The sequence below is a fragment of the Physeter macrocephalus genome, chromosome 11 (genome assembly GCF_002837175.3).
Source record: "Physeter macrocephalus isolate SW-GA chromosome 11, ASM283717v5, whole genome shotgun sequence".
Taxonomy (NCBI): domain Eukaryota; kingdom Metazoa; phylum Chordata; class Mammalia; order Artiodactyla; family Physeteridae; genus Physeter; species Physeter macrocephalus.
This window is the reverse complement of record NC_041224.1, coordinates 21,734,284-21,755,017: the sequence shown is the minus strand read 5'-3', so window position 1 is coordinate 21,755,017 and position 20,734 is coordinate 21,734,284. Positions and strand designations below refer to the sequence as shown.

General features: G+C 40.0%; 1 protein-coding gene across 1 annotated transcript in view; it reads right to left on the bottom strand.

Annotated features, from left to right (window-relative positions):
- The window catches only part of CCDC7 (coiled-coil domain containing 7), a 321,418-nt gene that overhangs the window by 99,030 nt on the left and 201,654 nt on the right, over positions 1 to 20,734 (bottom strand). Inside the window, exons 24-27 of the mRNA XM_055087797.1 lie at positions 19,364 to 19,474; positions 5,430 to 5,540; positions 1,600 to 1,710; positions 1,121 to 1,252 (exon numbers count right to left, since the gene is read on the bottom strand). Of these exons, the coding sequence (XP_054943772.1) occupies positions 1,121 to 1,252; positions 1,600 to 1,710; positions 5,430 to 5,540; positions 19,364 to 19,474 (465 nt within the window). The remainder of the gene's footprint in view (positions 1 to 1,120; positions 1,253 to 1,599; positions 1,711 to 5,429; positions 5,541 to 19,363; positions 19,475 to 20,734) is intronic.

The following is a 20,734-nucleotide window of genomic DNA, read 5'->3' as shown; positions in this document are numbered from 1 at the left end:
TAATACTCATAATTCAGTATTTACAACTTGAGTCTTTTCTTTCTAGCAGTTCCAAATGTCAGGCAAAAGACTTTCATCTGATACCTCTTCCATTTTCTGAGCTTCAGGAAGAAAGGCTCATAAAAGCACTAAATAGAGAAACAGATCTGTGGTGGAACCTCTATATTTACAATATATGTTAGTTACCCAACAATATTTTATCTCATCTTTTAATGATATATACAAATCACTATTTGAAGTGTAAACATCACGTGAACACAACACTTTTCACGCGTGTATATATAAGCAGTCGTTACTTTTCAGATATACAGAAGCATTAAATGTATTTAATTTAGAAATATTGTTACTATAAACATTATTATAAATACTTATGTTTTAAATTATTATTTTGTTTTACAGTATTCATACTTTTGAATAAAGTTTAAATTTTTGGTATTAAATATGGCTAATGAAAAATATATATAATGATAAAAAACAGAGTGAAAGAGTGAAAGAAACATCAGATATAAAAAATGGTGGAATACAAAATGGTGGAATTACACTTAAAAATATCAATAATTGGTTTATATATGATTATGAGAGGTAATTAAAAGATCAGGCTGAATTTAAAATACAGACAAGTATAAGTTTCTTACAAAAGATAGAGCAAAATCATAAAGACACAGGAAAATTAAAGTAACATGATAGAAAAAAAAAATGTATCACGCAAATACCAACCAGAAGAAAGTTTATGGAGCTACCCTGATAGCAGATAAGGTAGTTTTAAAGGAAAATAAACAAATAAAAACTATAAAAATGATGAAGTGGGGCTCTTCATTAGGACAAAATGTTCTGTCCCCCAAGAATGTTATCAATTTAAAATTTATATGCACATAAATAATAGAGTATCATAAGATATAAACCAAAGCCTGCCACGACTAAATAGAAAAATCCACAAAGTGTAAGATTTAACATATCTAATTCAGTGATTATAAAAGAAACAGATAAATCATCAATAAAGATCTAAAGTATGATGGCAATAATTACTAAAGAAGCAAATGGTTGAAGATATATTCATGAACAAAAAAGTGTTCTGAATTTAATTAAAAACGATTTATAAGATTTATGTTTAATTACTTACTATCAAGATTCTCCTGTCCGATACCTCTAAGGTTCTTAGTTTGAGATTGGTTTCTTGAAAATAAACCTTTCTTCTCAGGAGGTAGATTTTCACGTGTTATTGTATCGTTTTTCTCGTTTTGAAGAGGAAATGCTAAGTAGAAAATGATATATGTATAATGGAACTTCTGGATATGCCAAATGATCAAATTTTCTTTCCATAAAGGTGAATTGAGAAAAATCATGTGAATAGTTTTCATGAGTGTGTGTGGAAGTAGTCAGTCTTGCTACTTAGTAATTATTGACTGCGCAAATAGCAACCAAAAGGTATCATTACTTTTGCTTTTGTTCTCTAATTATTTTAGGGTATTCACACTTTAGGTCATTTATTTTTACTTCTATGAAATATATGCTCAAATACATACTCATGAACCAAAGGAAAAAAAATCTTCTGATGAGTTTGATTTAAAATAATTTAAAGTTTCCTTTTATTATACTTACTATTGAATCTCTCCTCTCTGGAAGTTATTTGTTTCTTTACTTGCATTTGGGGTTTTGAAACTGAAACTTGTTTCACAAGCACAGGATTTTTATCTGGTACTCCATAATAACCTATATAAAGAGATGCATTTAGTCCACTAAATGTGCAATCTCTAGATTTCAAATTTATAGCAAGTGTACAGTAGCATTTTGTCTCATTTTTATAAAGTCATAAGTCAATTATTATAATGCTAGATCTGTCATAAAACTGGATGATGCTGAAGCTGTCTCATTATTTCATAAATATTCCTAAGCAACAAATACATTTCATATTGGTCTTCAGGTTTCATGGGTTATTTATGCTTTAGTTTAATACATAATAATAGACCAATGAAAATGCCTATGCAGAAGATCATTAATTGCAAAACACAACCATCTCCATGTTCAAGCACAGGACATTGATTGAATAAACTGATATATATACCACAACTATGGTATTGGTATAGTATAAGTACTGCTACAATGGTAGATAATTAAATAGATAATATATAAACATCTGTACGCAGAGTGAGATATTCCCCTCTGTACCAATACATCAGATGTTTGCTGGATGACGTTTCATGGGGAAATGAAAGACTAGTTGAAACACTGGTGGAGCTCGTGCCCTTTCATGTTTAGACTCATATTATTGCAGTAAGTGAATAAAGGCTTATTGTTTTCAATTTGGTTCATTGTCTTTATGGACCACCTTCACAACTGGTAGCTCTCTCAGTGACAAATGGTGGCAAGCAGGGTGGCCCAATTAAGCACAATGCCTTTCTGGAAAAGTAAAGAGCATGAAGATCCCGAAGATCCTCCAGGGCATTTTGGGGAGATGCTAGAGAAGACTACAAGGCTTCTTGGGAAATACCAGCTGGTTATTTGCAGGAGTCTGAGGGTCCTAAAATGCACTTTGCCAGCCATAGCAATGAGTCTCAGTAAGTGCTATGTCAAGAATGCCCTGGGGCACTCTTGGAGAGGGCTAGCAGATTGTTTATGCAAGCTTTTGGGGTTAGAGGGGTAACAGCGGTCCTTCTCTTTAGTCCCAGACTCCCTCTCAAAATGCCTGGCGGGTCAAATTAGGGATCCAACAGAGGGGCTCTGGGAAATCTAGGGAAGCAATTCCCTGGCTACTGCTATTGTCCTCTGATGATAGTACTAAGTACAAGCTAAGCTGCACCCAACCATTGCTGTCAGCTTTAGTGAGGTCCCAGACAACGATGGACAGCCTACAATATAGTAAGTTATTGAGACTCATGATTTAATTAAATAAATATACAACTCCTTGGGATTGCTTTGCCCAGTGATGTAAAGAGACCTTAGAGACCTGGGCTGTTCACTTGCATGGTGAAGGAGGTAATCTTAAACTTCGTGAAGGACCATGATACTTTGTGGGTTGTGGTCACTCTAAAACCCCTTTTTAAGCCTGCCCTGACAGCAGAAAGTCTGCTCAAGGAGGAGGAAGAAAGAGGGAAGATGAGAGGCAAATACCGAGATGCTCTCCTTCCTCAGCTGGGAACTGTTCATGCTTTGATGGCTTTCCGCCTGAACCTATCACTAAAATCATGTTTGGACCACCAATGCAGAGTCTAGAGCAGCCCTGTTAATCATGCTATAATAATGAGTAAGAACAGTAGATAAGATTGTTAACCAGCTCACATTTCTAGATTTATTTGTGCTACTCCTGCTGGTTATCAAACTAAATCAAACTTCTTCATCAGGTCAGGTGATAATGTTCTGCAACAAAATCCAGAACCTAACTGACATATTTTTAGGCACGGAGAAAACAGCTTCTGCCCAAATAGTAAAGACCGACTAGCAAAGAGAGCAATATAAAACGGTAACCATGTGCTCTCTCCTGGATGATGCTTCTAGAGAAGCTCTCTGAGTCTGGTTATTCAAAGAGGAGAGTGATGGCCAGATACTAGGCCATAAGGGCCACAAAAGGTAGCCCCATTAGGGTCTGCATGTTAACAAGTGCTATGATTAATGAAAGTGTTATCCCCTCTGCTTCTCCCTGTGAATATGGAGATGAATAGGTGGGCCCTTCTAACTTGTACTGTGAACTCTCAACTTTCAACAACAAAGACCAGGTCCCAATATCCCCAGTAAGGACCAGAGGTTGTATCCCAGAGTCAGAGTTCAATGGGGAGGTAGGGAAGAATTACATTTCTGGGCCTTTTGGATACTAGCACAGAGGCGACTGTGATGCACAAAGCCCATCACCAGAATGAGGTGAAAACAAATAATGTCTCTGATTTTGGGTTTGAGGTCACTACCAGTTGGACCCTTACCTAGACCCACTGTGGATGGGTCTCTTTGGCCAACTCCAAACTCCAAATAAAACCTTTTTATGGCATTCACTACTGAATGTATTACCAATATAGATGTATTGTCTAAGTGAACACCTGCTCACCTATGCCCACAAGCCCCGAAGAAAACTGCTCCAGTCAACACCTTTTTAGTGGGGCATATGGAAGACCACAAACCTCCCTGACTAGCAGCCCCTACTGCTGTTGTTTCTCAAAAATAGTAGCAACTGCCTAGAGTGAAAAAGAAAAAAGCAATGCCTTCATTGCTGAGTTTAAGAACAACAAAGTTCTTCATGAGACTAATTCTCCACTCAATAGTCCTATCTCACCTGTGCACATGGCCTTAGGAGCATGGAGTCTCAAGGGATTATTGGCAGCTCAACACTGTAGAAAATCTCTAAGCACTGGCAGTACCTGACAGTACCTGACTTTGAAACTGTCACAGAAGCTACTGCCCAAGATAAAGAAACTTGGTGTACAACAAATGACATCACTGTCCACATGGATAATCCAAGATCAGTTTAATTTTATGTGGAATGGGGTGCAATATACCACTAATGTCCTTCCACAAGTCTACCTAAATTCCCCTACTATTTGTCATCAGATATGCTAAGACCTAGAAAAAGTCTGGCTACTGGAAGGAACACTAGCCTTCCACAATCCTGAAGATGTCTTCCTGGTGGTCCCAGACAAGGTCATTACCCAATAAGGACTGGTCACTCTGCAGACTCACATGGGGCAACATGACTGAGCCATTAACACAGACAAGGTACCAGGATCTATCATCCAAGTGAAATTCCTAGGCATGATCTGGAAAGAGTGACAACATCCTATTCCAGAGGAGGTGATTGCCAATATTTGATGCTCTCAACTCCCCCAAATAAAAAAGAGATCCAGCAATTGGTCGTACTTTTCTGTTACTGGCACTTTCCACGCAGGGAACTTGATGGCACCTATCTATGAGGTTACCAAGAAGACCTCGCCCTTGTGTGGGGCCCGATTAATAGAATACCCTGGTGTGGGGGCGGGGAGCCTCTAGCAAGCCTCCCAGGCTGCCCTTCCCCTAAGCCTCTCTGATTCCTATTTGCTGTTTTAGTTACAGATCTCAAAAACGTCTCGATTTGTCAATTGGAGCCTATGGCAGAATGGCCCTGATACTGGTCAGAAGTGCCCACTAGGCATAATTTCCGGAACCTGTAATCTCCCAGAATCATCTAAAAGGTACACACACGTTGAGATACTACTGGACAGTTATTGGTCCTTGGCGGATACTGAGAGCATGTCCTATGGCTGTTAAATAATCTTATGACTAGAAATTCCAATCTGAAGGTATTAACACTTTTGATTTTGTTCTCTAGTTATCTTAGGGTATTCACAGTTTAGGTCATTTATTTTTACTTCTATAAAATATACACTCAAATACATATTCATGAGCCAAAGAAAAAAGATCTTCTGATGAGTTTAAAATAATTTAAAGTTACCCATAATTATTATACTTACTATGACTCCTCCCCTTTCTGTAAGGTATTTGTTTCTCTACTTGCATTTGGGGTTTTGACACTGAATCTTGATTTACAAGCATAAGATTTTCACCCAGTACTCCAATATGACCTACATAAAGAGATCCATTTAGTCCACTAAATGGGAAAACAGATCCATTGTGAAATCTCTAGATTTCAAATTTATAACAAGTGTGCAGTAGCATTTTCTCTCATTTTTAAAGTTATCAATGAATTGCCATAATGTTAGGTCTTATATGAAAATAAGAAAAGTTTTAATGGGTGCTACTGAAACTGTCTCGTTATTTCATAGATATTTTGAGGAATCAAATATATTTCATACTAATCTCTACTTTTGGGGTATGTATACATTACATAAATACACAATAGTAGATGAAACAATAAAAATACATATGTACAAGGTTATTCATTACAGTATTATTTGTAATTGCAAAATATTTTAAACCACCTAAATGTTCAAGAATAGGATACTGGTTGAATAAACCAAGGTGTATACAATAAATTATGGTATAGTATAAACTATGGTATATAATGTGGTACTATTTTACATATTTATGTAAAAAATTTAAAAAGATTTTTATAAACTACATGGAGGAATTTCTAGGAGGTAATTTTAAGTGGAAAAAAAATTTTAAAGGTTAGCTAGTATGCTAACTTTTGGCTCAGAAAGCAGTAATTGGAAGAAATGAGAAATAGAGAGATATTAACTTTACAAGATGAAGCACAGAAAAGATAAGCAAAAAAATCACGTAGTTGGTTACCTGCCAGAAGACAGGGTGGGAGAGAGGACTGGGGAATGCATGGGAAGGACTGGGGAAGAAATGATGCTCTTAAGTATACCTTTGGTATAATATTTATTTCTGGAAGTAGGTCAATGTTCCATACATTCCAAAAATAAAACTAAATCAACAAGGATAAGAAGAGGAAATGAAAAAACATAATGAAATGAACCTACTGAAGGGTTAAAAAAATGATTCAAATTAGTCATAAATAGTGTTTGAAACATACCCTCAGTCTTGGGCAAGAGTATGGGGGACAGACAGAAAGCAAATCACTATATCTTCCTAGTAGGCTTTTTTTTAGTGGTATGTGCTAAGTAATTCTGTAACAAGGGTTGAAGCATTGTAGAGTTGAGCAGATACATAAATCTGCTGATGTTTTAAGAGTCAGGATTAACACCCTGAAAGAAAGGACATACACATATGAAATGGAGGAAGGCAAGAAGGAGACCTGAGGGACTAGAACTGAAGGTGTCTGAGAGTCCTCATGATTTCTAAAATATATGTGTATATAACATATGCATATATGTGTGCACATGCACATTTATGTGTATATGAATATATGTACATGTGTGTAAAAACTAAGGAGTGTGGATCCAAGTGAAAATCCTATGTGTCATCTTACCTGGCAGTTACCATGGGAGAGAGCTTCCAACCCACACTAGACCGACTGCACAGCCAGTATATTCATGGGTTCAGGCCCCTCCAGGCCAACCAGTCTTACATAGCCCCAGTTAAGGGCTCAAATGAGGCACTGTACTGTTCAGGTGACTCTGCTTTGACAACCTTACTGGGGAGCCTTGAAGACAATTTTCTCCTATCTGACTCAGTTTTTACTACTTTTCCATTCCAAGCCCTTCCTGCATTCCCTACCTCCTGGGTCCATAAAATGGCAAGAGCCTTTAGTTTAGGGCTCCTTTGGCAATGAGACAACCCCCCAACCATTTCTGATAAAACAACTCTTACCTGGGGCCTTCAGTGGGGAAAAATGGAATAATAAAGCTGGGACCTTTCCTGTTTAGACTCGTACTTATGCTATCACAGTAATCAAATAAAGGTTTAATTGTTACTTTCAGTTTGGCTTGTTATAATTGACCAACTCAACAACGGCAGTGCTTTCTCTGACAAACTGGTGCAGTGAGCAGGGTGGATAGTACAGGCACACCTTGGAGATGTCACGGGTTCAGTTCCAGACCCCCGCAACAAAGCGAATATTTCAATAAAGCGAGTCATATGAATTTTTTGGTTTCCCAGTGCACATATAAAAGCTACGTTTACACGATACAGTAGTCTATTAATTGTGCAATAGCATTATGTCTAAAAAAATAATGTACATATCTTATTTTAAAAATACTTTACTGCTACAAAATGCTAGCCATCATCTGAGCCTTCAGCTAGTTCTAATCTTTTTGCCAGTGGAGGGTCTTGACTCGATGTTGATGGCTGCTGGCTGATCAGGGTGGTGCTTGCTGAAGGCTGGGGTGGCTGTGGCGATTTCTTAAAATAAGACCACAGTGACGTTTGGCTCATTGGTTGACTCTTCTTTTCATTAATGATTTCTCCGTAGCATGCAATGCTGTTTGATAGCATGCAGAACTTCTTTCAAAACTGGAGTCAATCCTCTCAAAACCTGCTGCTGCTTTATCAACTAAGTTCATATAATATTCTAAATCCCTTGTTGTCATTCCAACAATCTTCACATCATCTTCACCAGGAGTAGATTCCATCTCAAGAAACCACTTTCTTTGCTCAGCCATAAGAAGCAACTCTTCATTCATTAAAATCTTCTCATGAGATTTTAGCAATTCAGTTGCATCTTCAGTCTCTACTTCTAATTCTAGTTTTCTTGCTATTTCCACCACATCTGTAGTTACTTCCTCCACCGAAGTCTTGAATTCTTCAAAGGCATCCATGAGGGCTGGAATCAACTCCTTCCAAACTTCTCTTAATGTTGACATTTTGACCTCTTCCCAAGAATCATGAATGTTCTTAATGGCATCTAGAGTGGTGAATCCTTTCCAGAAGGTTTTCAATTTACTTTGCCCAGATCCATCAGAGGAATCACTATCTATGGCAGCTATAGCTTTACAAAATGTATTTCTTAAATAATAAGACTTGAAAATTGAAATTACTCCTTGATCCATGGGCTGCAGGATGGATGTTGTGTTAGCAGGCATGAAAACATTAATCCTGTTGTACAGTTCCAGAAGAGTTCTTGGGTGACCAGGTGCATTATCAGTGAGCAGTAATATTTTGAAAGGAAACTTTTTTTCTGAGCAGTAGGTCTCAACAGTGGGCTTAAAATATGCAGTAAACCATTTTGCAAACAGATGTGCTATTATCTGGACTTTGTTGTCCATTTACAGATCACAGGCAGAGTAGATTTAGCATAATTCTTAAGGGCCTTAGGATTTTCAGAATGATAAATGAGCATTGGCTTCAACTTCAAGTTACCAGCTGCATTAGCCCCTAACAAGAGTCAGCCTGTACTTTGAAGTTTTGAAGACAGGCATTGACTTCTCCTCTCTAACTCTGAAAGTCCTAGATGGCATCTTCTTCCAATAAGGGGCCATTTCATCTACACTGAAAATCTGATGTTTAGTGTAGCCACCTTCATTAATTATCTTAGCTAGATCTCCTGGGTAACTTGCTGCAGCTTCTACGTCAGCACTTGTTGCTTCCCCTTGCGCTTTTGTGTTATGGAGATGGCTTCTTTCCTTAAACATCATGAGCAACTTCTGCTAGCTTCAAACTTTTCTTCTGTAGCTTCCTCACCTCTCTCGGCCTTCATAGAATTGAAGAGAGTTAGGGCCTTGCTCTAGATTAGGCTTTCGCTTAAGCAAATGTTGTGGCTGGTTTCATCTTCTGTCCAGACCACTGAAATTTTATCCGTATCCACGATAAGCCTGTCTCGCTTTCCTATCATTTGTGCGTTCACTAGAGTAGCACTTTTAGCTTCCTTCAAGAACTTTTCCTTTGCATTCACAACTTGGCTATAGTTTGGAGCAAGAGGTCTAGCTTTTGGCCTATCTCGGCTTTCGACATGCCCTCCTCACTTAGCTTAATCATTTCTAACTTTTGATTTAAACTAACATGCAACTCCTCCTTTCAGTTGAACATACAGAGGCCATTGTAGGGTTATTAATTGGCCTAATTTCAATATTGTTCTGAGGAAATAGGGAGGCTGGAGGAGAGGGAGAGAGATGGTGGAGAAGTCAGAACACACATAACATTTATCAATTAAGTTTGCCATCTATATGCATGTGGTTCGTGGTGTCCCAAAACAACTACAATAATAACATCAAAGCTCACTGATCACAGATCACCATAACAAATATAATAATAATGAAAAAGTTTGAATATTGTAAGAATTACCAAAATGTGACACAGAGACATGAGGTGAGCAAACGCTTTTGGAAAAATGGCACTGATAGACTTGCTTGATGCAAGGTTGCCACAATCCTTCAATTTGTAAAAAATGCAGTATCTGCGAAATGCAATAAAATGAGGTATGCCTGTAAAGCACAGTGCCTTTCTAGGAAAGCAAAACTCTGAAGATCCCATGGGGCACTTTTGAGAGGTGTTAGAGAGGTCCATCAGACACTCTCAAGTGATACTAGTGGATCACATGCAAGAGCCTGAGAGTTCCATGGGTGCTTCATCAGTCATGCTAATGTGTCTCAAAAAGTACTAGTGGACCCTGGGGTTTCTTTGGGGAGTGCTAGTGACTTTTTACATAAGCTTTTCAGGTATAAGGGGGAACAGCGGTCCTTCCCTTTAGTTTCTACCCCCTTGCCCAAACTTGACTCAACTCCATGAGTCAAATTACAGATCCAAAAGAGACACTCATAGGAAAGGCAGGGAAGCAATTCTCTAGCTACTGATGGGAACAAAATTCGTTCCTCCAGTGATGGGAACAAAATTTGTCAGAGACCCTGAATTGCATCCCAGTACTTCTGTTAACCGTAAGCATGTCCCTGGCACCAAAAGACAGCCTAAAGCAAAGTGAATTTTTGTTGGGACTTATGCCTAAAATGTAAAATAATGAAGAGCCTTTTGGGATCACTTCACCCCAGCAATGTGAAGTTCTCAGAGACTTGGGTAGTTTGCCTCCAAGGTGGAGGAGGTAATCTTGTTTTACTTAGTAAGTAAGAGAATCGTACCTCTGGTATGTGACCTCCACTTTCAGAGTACAAAACAGCAGCTACTTTGCCTAAAGAAGAAGATGGCACTGGGATGAAAGGATACAAGCACTCAAGATAATTTACATCCTCAGCTGGGTATTATTTGGGCTCTGAGAGATTTGACCTGTGCACCATGAGTTCCTTGCCACTCTACAGCATGGTTGAATTATACTTCCAGTGGATATAGTTTCCTTGTGAGCCACCCTAGTGGTGTCTTAGATGTACAAATGTGGGGTAAGAACAATAGAGGATGAGATGTCAACAAGACTCAGATTTCCAGGTTTGTTCACGTTAACTTCTTCTGGTTATTGAGCTCAATTAAACCTCCTCACAAGGCCACACTGATCATTCTGTGACAATCCAGATCTTCACTGACAAATCACTGAGTTAAAAAAATGTGGCTACTGCCCAGAAGGCAAAGACCAACCAGTAGAAAGAGCAATGTAAAAATGGTAAGCCTGTTCCCCCTCTTAGACCATTTGGGCTAGATCCTTCCCAAAGAGATCTCTGGATCTAGGTTACTCAACAAAAGCTTCCCAGAGAGGAGACAGATGGACTTTCCCACCAAGAACTTATGGTCATTGCGTGAGGGGGCCATGGGATCCACTAGGCTGCTCCACTGGAGTCTGCGAGGTCATGGCCTCACGATTAATGCAAGTGCTACTCCCTCTGCTCCTCCCAGTGAACCTGGGGGTAGGGGTGGGGAATTAAAAACCCCTATTAACTTTTAACCAAGTTTTCAGCTTTTAAAAATAAATAAGACTAGTGGTTGGGCCAAGGTTTCTATGTCTCTAGTGGGGAACAATGGTCCTATATCAGGTTAAGAGTTCAACGGGGACCTAGGGGAGAACTGCATTTATTGGGTCTCCTGGATACAGGTGCATAGTTAACCGTGCCCTCCGCAATCCCTGACACTACAGTGAGGGGGTTATAGGTTAAACTGTTCCCACTTCCCCTCTACCAAGAGGGGATTCTTATCCCACAGTACCTTAGAATGTGGTCTTATTTAGAAATAGGGTCTTTACAGAGGTAAAGTTAAAATGAGGTTATTAGAGTGGGTCTTAGTCCTTATAAAAATGGGAAATCTGAGCACAGAGACAGACAAACATATGGGGAGAGCACCTTGTGAAGATGAAGGCATAGATCAGGGTGATGAATCTACAAGCCAAGGAATGTCAAATGTTGCCAGAAAACCACCAGAAGGTAGGACAGAGGCAAAAAAGAGTTTTTTGCTTGAGTCCTCAGAAGAAAACAACCCTACCAATATCTAATCCCAGACTTCTACCATCCTGATTGTAGGACAATATTTTTTTAAGCCATTCAGTTTGTGGTCCTTTATTATAGCAGTCCAAGCAAACTCATATAGATTTCTGGTACTGGGAAGTGGGCTACTGCTGTAAAAAAATACTTTAAAATGTTGAAGCCAAAGAACACCAAATATTGCCAGCAAACCACCAAAAGCTAGAACAGAAGTATTGAACAGATTACAATAACAATCCCTCAGAAGTAACCATCCCTGCTGACACCCTGATATCAGACTTCTAGCCTCCAGAACTCTGAGACAATAAATTTCTGCGTTTTAAGTCAATAAGTTTGTGGTACTTTGTTATAGCAGTGCTAGGAATCTAATACAAAGAAGAAACAAACAATGCTCTCTGGTTTTCAGTCTCAGTCCAACACCACCAGAACCTTTACCAGATACAACTATAAGTGGGCCCCACTGGAGCATTACAATTGTTATGGCCACCACTGTAATGGCTCCCACTATTGAATATATATTGGTACAGATGTACTGTCTAAGTATATATCCCTGCTTGAATTCACTCCAAAGTCCTGAAGGTAGTTGCTGCAGTTAGGGACATTTTATGGCATGTGGGGACCATAAACCTACCCTCCTAACACTGTGCAGTTCTACTGTTTACCAGCAAAGTATCAATGGACTAGCAAAGACATAGCTATCTTAATTGCTGAGCTTAATGGAGCCACAGTTTTCTGAGACTCATTCTCCATTCAGTAGCCCTGTTTGACCTGTGCACCTGGCCTCAGTCGTGTAGAGACTCAACTGATCGTGGCTCAATGCTGTAGTGCAGCCCTGGGCACTGGCACTAACAGACTTTGGGACTGTCACAGAGGCTACTGCCCAAGATGAAGAAGCTTGCTGTACTACAACTGACATCTCAAACTCCCTCTTCAGTATCACTGTCCACACAGATGATCAGAATAGGTATAGATATAGGAATAGGTATAGATATACATATAAAAACTGGGGAGAATCTGACTCCAGGCCAAAATTCTATGTGTGATCTTTCAGGCTCAATCATGGACAATTACAGAGGCCTTATCTGGTAGCTGTCATGGGGAAAAACTTCACACCCCATACTATATTTGAGGCACAGTCAGTGCACTGCAGGCATTGGAGGTAGTTGCAGTCATGGACTAAGATCCATCCGGACTGGCATATCTGCATTCTAGCTCAAGTGTATCCATTGGGAAAACTCCTTATGACGCAGAGGAGACCTCAGGTGAGGCATTATACTGTTCAGCACTTCTGCCTAGACCATCTTACTGGGTGGCCTTAAAAACTCTTTCTCCATTCTGGTTCAACACTTTTCCATTCTAAGCCCTCTCTCCTCTACTTCCTCATGGCACTTGGGTCCATAAAACATCAGAGGCTTTTTGGGGGACTTCCTCCACAGTAAGATGTTCCTCTCCTCTGCTCTGATGCACATGACCCACCTCTGGGCCATTCTGTGGGGAAAATAAAACATTGGTGGAGCTAGGGCCCTTTCCTGTTTAGGCTCTTGCTTATACTATCTCAGTAAATAAATAAATACTTAATTGTTACTTTCAGTTAGTCTTAATTGACCAACTAAAAACTGGCAGCTCACTTTTTGACAAACTGACACACTGAGCAGGTGGTCAATGAAGCACAATGCTCTTCTAGAAAAGCAAAATACTGAAATTTTTACTGGGCAATTTTGGGAGATATGAAAAAAGTCTTTGGGGTGCTCTGACGTAGTACTAGTGGATTATTTGCATGAGTCCAACAGGGCTCATTATCAGCTATGCCAGTGATTCTCAGACAGTGATAGTGGATGCCACAAAGCACTCCTGGAGAGTTCTAATGGATTGTTTACATAAGATTTTCAGTTCTCAGGGGAATGGTCCTTCCCTTGAGCTCCCAACTCCCTGGCCGAATTCCCACAGTAAGTCAAATTAGAGAACCAACAGAAGGACTCTACAAAAGCTAGGGAAGCAATTCCCTAGATGCTGATTATTGTTCCCTGATGATGGATCCAACAATCAGAGACTCTGTGAGTTGAACTGTATCCAATGACTACTGTTATCTCCAAGCATATTCTTGGTGCCAAAAGAGAGCCCAGAACACAGCAGTTATTAAAACTTGTCCCTTTAATTAAAAATAATGTAGAGCCCTTTGGAATCACTTTATCCAGTGACATGAAGAGACCTTACAGCCTTGGGTAGTTTGATTCCTTGATGAAGCAGGTAATCTTATTAAACTTAGTAAGAATGGTGCCTGGTGGTATCCATCATTACAGATCCTTCCCACTTTTACTCAGACCTCTAAGCTTTCATAAATAAATGTGACTAGAGGTTAGACAAGGTCTCTATGTCTCCAGTGGGGAACTGAGGACATATGCTAAGGTCACAGTTCAAACTGTGGAGGGGAAATATTGCATTTTTTGGGCCTTTTGGATACTGGTGAACAAATTTCTGTGATTTCGACAGTCCCTTATAAAAGGATGAGGAGGAAACAGATAATTCTCTGTAGTTTTAGTCCACCCACCACTAGGACTCTTTTCCAAACCCAACTATGAGTGAATACCCTTTGGACTACTACAAACCTCCATTATTGTGGTTTCTACCACCAAATATGTTATTGGTAGAAATGTACTTTTTATATCAAGCAGCACTAACCGCCCCCCACCATGACAAGATTTAAAGTTAGGGTATTTTAGTGGGGTATGTTAAAGATTATGATCTACCAAACTACTGGCAACTAGCACCTCTGTCTACCAAAAACAAAGTCACAGGCCTTGGTAATAAAAAGGGGAAACTGCCTTCACTGTTGAGCTTTCAAAGGCCAACAAATATCTGTAAACTATTTCTCCATTCAGTAACTCCACCTGGCCTGTGTGCAAGACCTTTGGTGCCCAGACTCTAAATTGATTAGGGTTACACAAAGCGTTAGAGCTACCTATGGCACCAGTGGTACCTGATATTGTGACAGTTATAGAGGTTATCATCCAAGATAAAGAATCTTGGTGTCCTGTGGTTGACATCACAAATGCCCTTCTCAGCATCCCTCTCCATGTGCATGATCAGGATTAGTTTGTTGTACACAGTATGGGTTGTATTACATCACTAATGTCCTTCCATGAGACTCCCTAAATTCTCTACCTGTAATAATGCATAGGTAAAGACTTGGAAAAAGTCCTGCTCCTTGAGGGAGCACTAACTTTCCACTCTATTGATGAAATCATCCTAGTGGGCTCAGACAAGGGCACAACCCAAAAAGAACTGGATGTCCTGTTCACCTACAAGTATCACGTAGCTAGGCCATTATTAACAACAAGGTACAAGGACCTAAAAATGAAGTAAAATTCCTGGGCATGATCTGTAAGGGGCATAATCCAGGGAAGATGACTGTCATGCTTTCGGCCCTTTCTGTCCCCGCAAATAAAAACCATCTGAGCAATTGGTGGGACTATACAGATACTGCCACACTCACAGGGATCACACAGCACCCAACAATCAGGTTACCATAAAGATGACTACATTTGACTGGGGCCTTGATGGACAGGATCCCCTGGAAGCCATTCAACTGACTACCCCAGATGCCCTTTTTGTGGACCCCTCTGATTTTCATTTGCTGTTTCAGTTAGGACTCTCAGTAACATCTCTCTTTGCCTACTGGAATCTATGGCAGAAGGCCACTACCATACATCAGAGGCATTCAATGGACTTTGGGTCCACAATCTGCCAGAGCTAGCTAAAAATTGCATATCCTTTATGAGACAGTTGGTGCATGTCCTTTATGAGACAATTATTGGTCTGTTATTGGCCTTGAGAGCATGACCTTGGTCATGTAATAATCTTAGGACAAGAAATTCCAACCAAAACATAGAATACATTTGCTTTTGTTCTATAGCTTTGTTAGGGTATTCATATTTTATGTCAAAGTTTAAAACTTCTACAAAATATATATTCAAAGACACATTTATGAACCAAATAAAGTTCTTCTGATGTATTTAATTTAAAACTCTATAGAAAAGGACTTGGGAATAGCTCAAGATGGTGGAGTAGGAGGACATGATTTCACCCCCTTCTTACAAAAACACCAAAATCACAACTAACTGCTGAACAACCATCGATGAAAAAAAGCTGGAAGCTACCAAAAAAAGATACCCTATATCCAAAGACAAAGAAGAAGCCACAACGAGGTGGTAGGAGGGGCACAATCACAAAAAAAATCAAATCCCATACCCGCCGTGTGGGAGACCCACAAACTGGAAAACAATGATAAGACAGAAGTTATCTCACAGGAGTAAAAGTTTTGAGCCTTCCCAGCCTGGGGTTACGGCAACGGGAGGAGGAGTCCCCAGAGAATCTGGCTTTGAAGGCCAGCGGGGTTTGATCGCAGGACCTCCAAAGGACTGGGGGAAACAGAAACTCCACTCTTGGAGGGCACACACAAACTCTCATGTGCACCAGGACCCAGGGGAAAAAAAACAGTGATTCCATAAAAGACTGGGCCAGACCTACCTGCCTAGTATTGTGTGATCTCCTGTGGAGGCAGGGGGCAGCTATGTCTCACTGTGGGGACAAAGACACTGGCAGCAGCAGTTCTGGGAAGTACTCACTGGCGTGAGCCCCCCACAGAGGCTACCATTAGCCCCACCAAACAGCTTGTAAGCTCCAGTGCTGGGTCACCTCAGGCCAAACAACCAAAAGGGTGGGAACACAGCCCCACCCAGAAGCAGACAAGAGGCTTAAAGTATCAATGAGCATGGCCCTGCCCACCAGAGGAACAAGACCGAGCTCTACCCACCACTGGGTAGGAACCTGCTCCTCCCAACAGGTAGCCTGCACAAGCTTCTTAGACAGCCTCATCCACCAGAGGGCAAACAGCAGCAGCAAGAACTACAATCCTTCAGCCTGTGGAATGGAAACCAGAATCACAGAAAGTCACACAAAATGAGACAGGAGAGGAATATGCCCCAGATGAAGGAACAAGATGAAACCCCAGAAGAACAACTAAGTGAAGTAAAGATAGCCAACCTACCGGAAAAAGAATTCAGAATAATGGATAGTAAAGATGATCCAAGATCTTGGAAAAAGAATGGAGGTAATGATCGAGAAGATGTAAGAAATGTTTAACAAAAACCTAGAAGAACTGAAGAACAATACAATAACTGAAATGAAAAATACAGTAGAAGGAATCAATAGAAGAATGAATGAGGTAGAAGAATGGATAAGTGACCTGGAAAACAGAATGGTAGAAAACACTGCCATGGAATAGAATAAAGAAAAAAGAGTGAAAAGAAATAAAGACAACCTAAGAGACCTCTGGGACAACATTAAATGCACCAACATTCACATTTAGGGGTCCCAGAAGGAGAAGAGAGAGAGAAAGGACCTGAGATCACCACTGCAGAATCACCACTGCAGAAGTGACAGTGTCCCTCTGCGCTACGCTGGTGGTCCCAGGGTCTACACTGATGGAGTGAAGAGAGTGAGATTCTTAACCAGACTCAGATTTCTTGATTCATTCATGCCACCCTTGCTAGATAGGTATCAAGCTCAAGTAAGCCTCCTCATAAGGTCAGGTCATTTGGCACTAGACAATCTGGATATTAACTGCCAAACTGTTGGACATGGAATAGCACCTAATGCCAAGGGAGCAGTGACTGACCAACAGTAAAGGCAATGTGAAAAAGGTAATCAGTAACCTAGTCCTGGACAATCTAGACCTACATCTCTATAAGAGATCTATGGGTGAATATCCAATACGAGGTGTCAAAGAGGTAGGCTGATGGGCTCACTACCAAGGAACTCATGGCCTGGTAGTGGGCCAAGGGATGCCTGAAAGGAAGCTGAACTGGGGACCACGCGGGGACGACCTCTATGACTAATACAAGTGCTATTGCTCAGCTCTTTCCATTGAATCTTGACATGAGACTGAGAGCCCACCAACCTTTATCAAGAACTCTCTGCTTTCAAAAATGAACAAAACTATGAGTTAAACCAAGTCCCTTTGTCCTCAGTAGGAACATGAGGACCTATGCTAAGGTCAGAGTTTAATGGGGAGGTAGGAAAGAACTGCATTTCTTGGGTCTTTTGGATACTGGGGCTATGTGACTGTGATCTCAACTCCTGACACCAGCATGATGGAGAAACACATAATGTTCACTGGGTAAGGGTGAGGGATCTGAGTAAGGGTCCCGGGTCATTGGGTCTGAGGCCATTACCAATGGGATCCTTATCCAGATCCAACGATGGGTGTTTCCCTTTAGATCACTATAAATTTCCATTGTTATGGCCCCACTAATATACGTTATCATTACTATAGATGAACTGTCAATGTGAACCCCTGCTTTGTATTAACTCCTGACAGGAATTGCTGCAGTTAGGGCCATTTTAGTTGGCATGTGTTAGACTGTGAACCTATCCAATTACCAGTACCTAGTGCTTTTTTCTCCCCAAATACCTACCTGGGGAAGAAAATGACTGCTTCATGGAGTGAAAGTTCTCCATGAGACTATTTAACTATTCAATAACTCAGTCAACTTGTGCCCAGAGCTTTAGATGCACAGAGACTCATTTGATTTACACAGCTCAGTGTGATAGTGTAGCCCTTACATCTATGGTATCTGACATTGTGACTGTGATACAGGCTATTGTCTGAAGTTGAGGGAACTTGGTATGCAGCAGTTGATATAACGAATGCCATTTTCAGCCTCCCTTTATCGTGGATGATCATGATCAGTATACCTTTTTGCGGGTTGGTCTGCCATACACCACAACCATACTTCCACAAGGCTACCAAAATTCTCCAAATATGTCATCAACACAAAAGTGATGATATGGAAACATCCCACTCTCAGAGGGTGCAACAGACTTCTACTCTATTGATGACATTGTCTTAGGGCCCAACATGGGTACTATTAAACAAAGACTGGATGCCTCACAGACCCACATATGGCAACTCAGTGGGGTCATTATTATAGAAAAGGTAGTTATCTGGCACCCTAATAAAATTCCTGAGCATGATCTGTAAGGGTCATAATATCTCATTCCAGAGAAGTGTGCCAAGCGCTGGTCCTCTGTACTTCCACAAATGAAAAGAAGGCCTAGCAATTGGTGGGACAATTAAGCAACTTACACTGTCACATTCCCCATGTATGGTCCGTGATGGCACCTATCTATGGGGTAACTAGAAAGGCTGCTTCCTTTCAGTGGGGTCACGACCAAGAGGATGACGTGGAGATCCTCAGACAGGCCACCAGGCTGCCCTTCCCCACCCCACACCCCCCCACCCACGCCATTTGTTCTTTGAGTTACAGAACTCAGCATCATTTCTGTTTACCAGTTGGAGGTTGTAGTAGAAGACCCCTGACAGGTGAGAGGCACCCCTTTTGGCTTTCAAACCCATATGTCTAGGAGTCAGCTGAAAGGTAAACACCCTTTAAGAGACATTTACTGACCTGTTATAGGATCTTGGTAGATACTGAGTGGCTGACCTATGACCAAGGGATCAGAAATACCAACAAAGGGTATGAATAATTTTGTTCTCTAGTTATCTTAGGGTATTCACACTCTAAGTCAAGGTATAAGATTTCTATAAAATACATGTTCATGAACCAAAGAAAAATAATCTTCTGATAAGTTTAATTTAAAATAAAGTTATCTGTAATTATTATACTTACTATTGAGACTTTCTCCTTTAGAAGGTCTTTGTTTCTTTACTTCCAGTTGAGTTTCTGACATTGAGTCTCCATGCTCAAGCACAGGATTTTCATCTGGTACTTTACGATGAGCTACATAAAGAGAGGCATTTAGTCCAATAAAAGGAAAAATAGATACACTGTTTGATCCTATACTTTCAAGTTACTGACAAATGTATGTCAGCATTTTCTCACATTTTCAAAAGTTATATGTAAATTACTATAATGCTGGATTGATATGAAAATGGTGAGAAGAGTTTTACTGGATGTGTACTGAAACTGTCTCATCATTTCATTAATATTCATAGGTTTCAAATATGTTCCAGTTTGGTCTCCAGTTTTCTTAACACTTTAGGTTAAAACATAGTCATAAACCAAACCATGAAAAGGTATATGCACAAGATTATTCATTACAGCATATCTGCAATTGTAAAATACTCAAAACCATTTACATGTGGAAATGTAGGAGACTGGTTCCATAAACCAAGGTATATACTATAAACTATGGTAATATCAACTATGCTGTACAGTATGGTCCAAACAACTGTACATACAACTGTAAAAGGAATGAAAATGATCCCATAAACTAACATGGAGGAATGTCTAGTATATAATGTTAAATGAAATAAAAAACTGATAGAATATCTAGTATACTATCTTTTAGGAAAGAACAAAAAGAAAACAAAAAAAAATAGAGAGATAGTTACCTTTACAAAATGAAACATAAGAAAGATAAACCAGAAAACAAAATAGTCTGTTACCAAAGACACTACAGACCATGCTCACTGAATTATACTCGATGACTACTGTTAGTGCTAAGTCTGTCCCTGGCATTGATAAAACAGCCTATAATGCAGTGATTTTTTTGAGACTCATTTTTAATGAAAAAGAATGTAAAGCTCCCAAGATTGCTTGCCAGTGACTTGAGGAGACCAGTTAGACTGGGGTACTTCTCTTCTATCATTAAGGAGGTTATTTGTTGCTTCCATGACCTGACTACTGTAAATAGTGTTGCAATGAACATTGGCATGCATGTGTCTTTTTGAATTACCGTTTTTCTCAGGGTATATGCCCAGTAGTGGGATTGCTGGGTCATATGGGAGTTCTATTTTTAGTTTTTTGAAGAACCTCCATACTGTTCTCCATAGTGGCTGTATCAATTTACATTCCCACCAACAGTGCAAGAGGGTTCCCTTTTCTCCACACCCTCTCCAGCATTTATTGTTTGTAGATTTTCTGATGATGCCCATTCTAACGGGTGTGAGGTGATACCTCATGGTAGCTTTGATTTGCATTTCTCTAACAATTAGTGATGTTGAGCAGCTTTTCATGTGCCCCTTGGCCATCTGTATT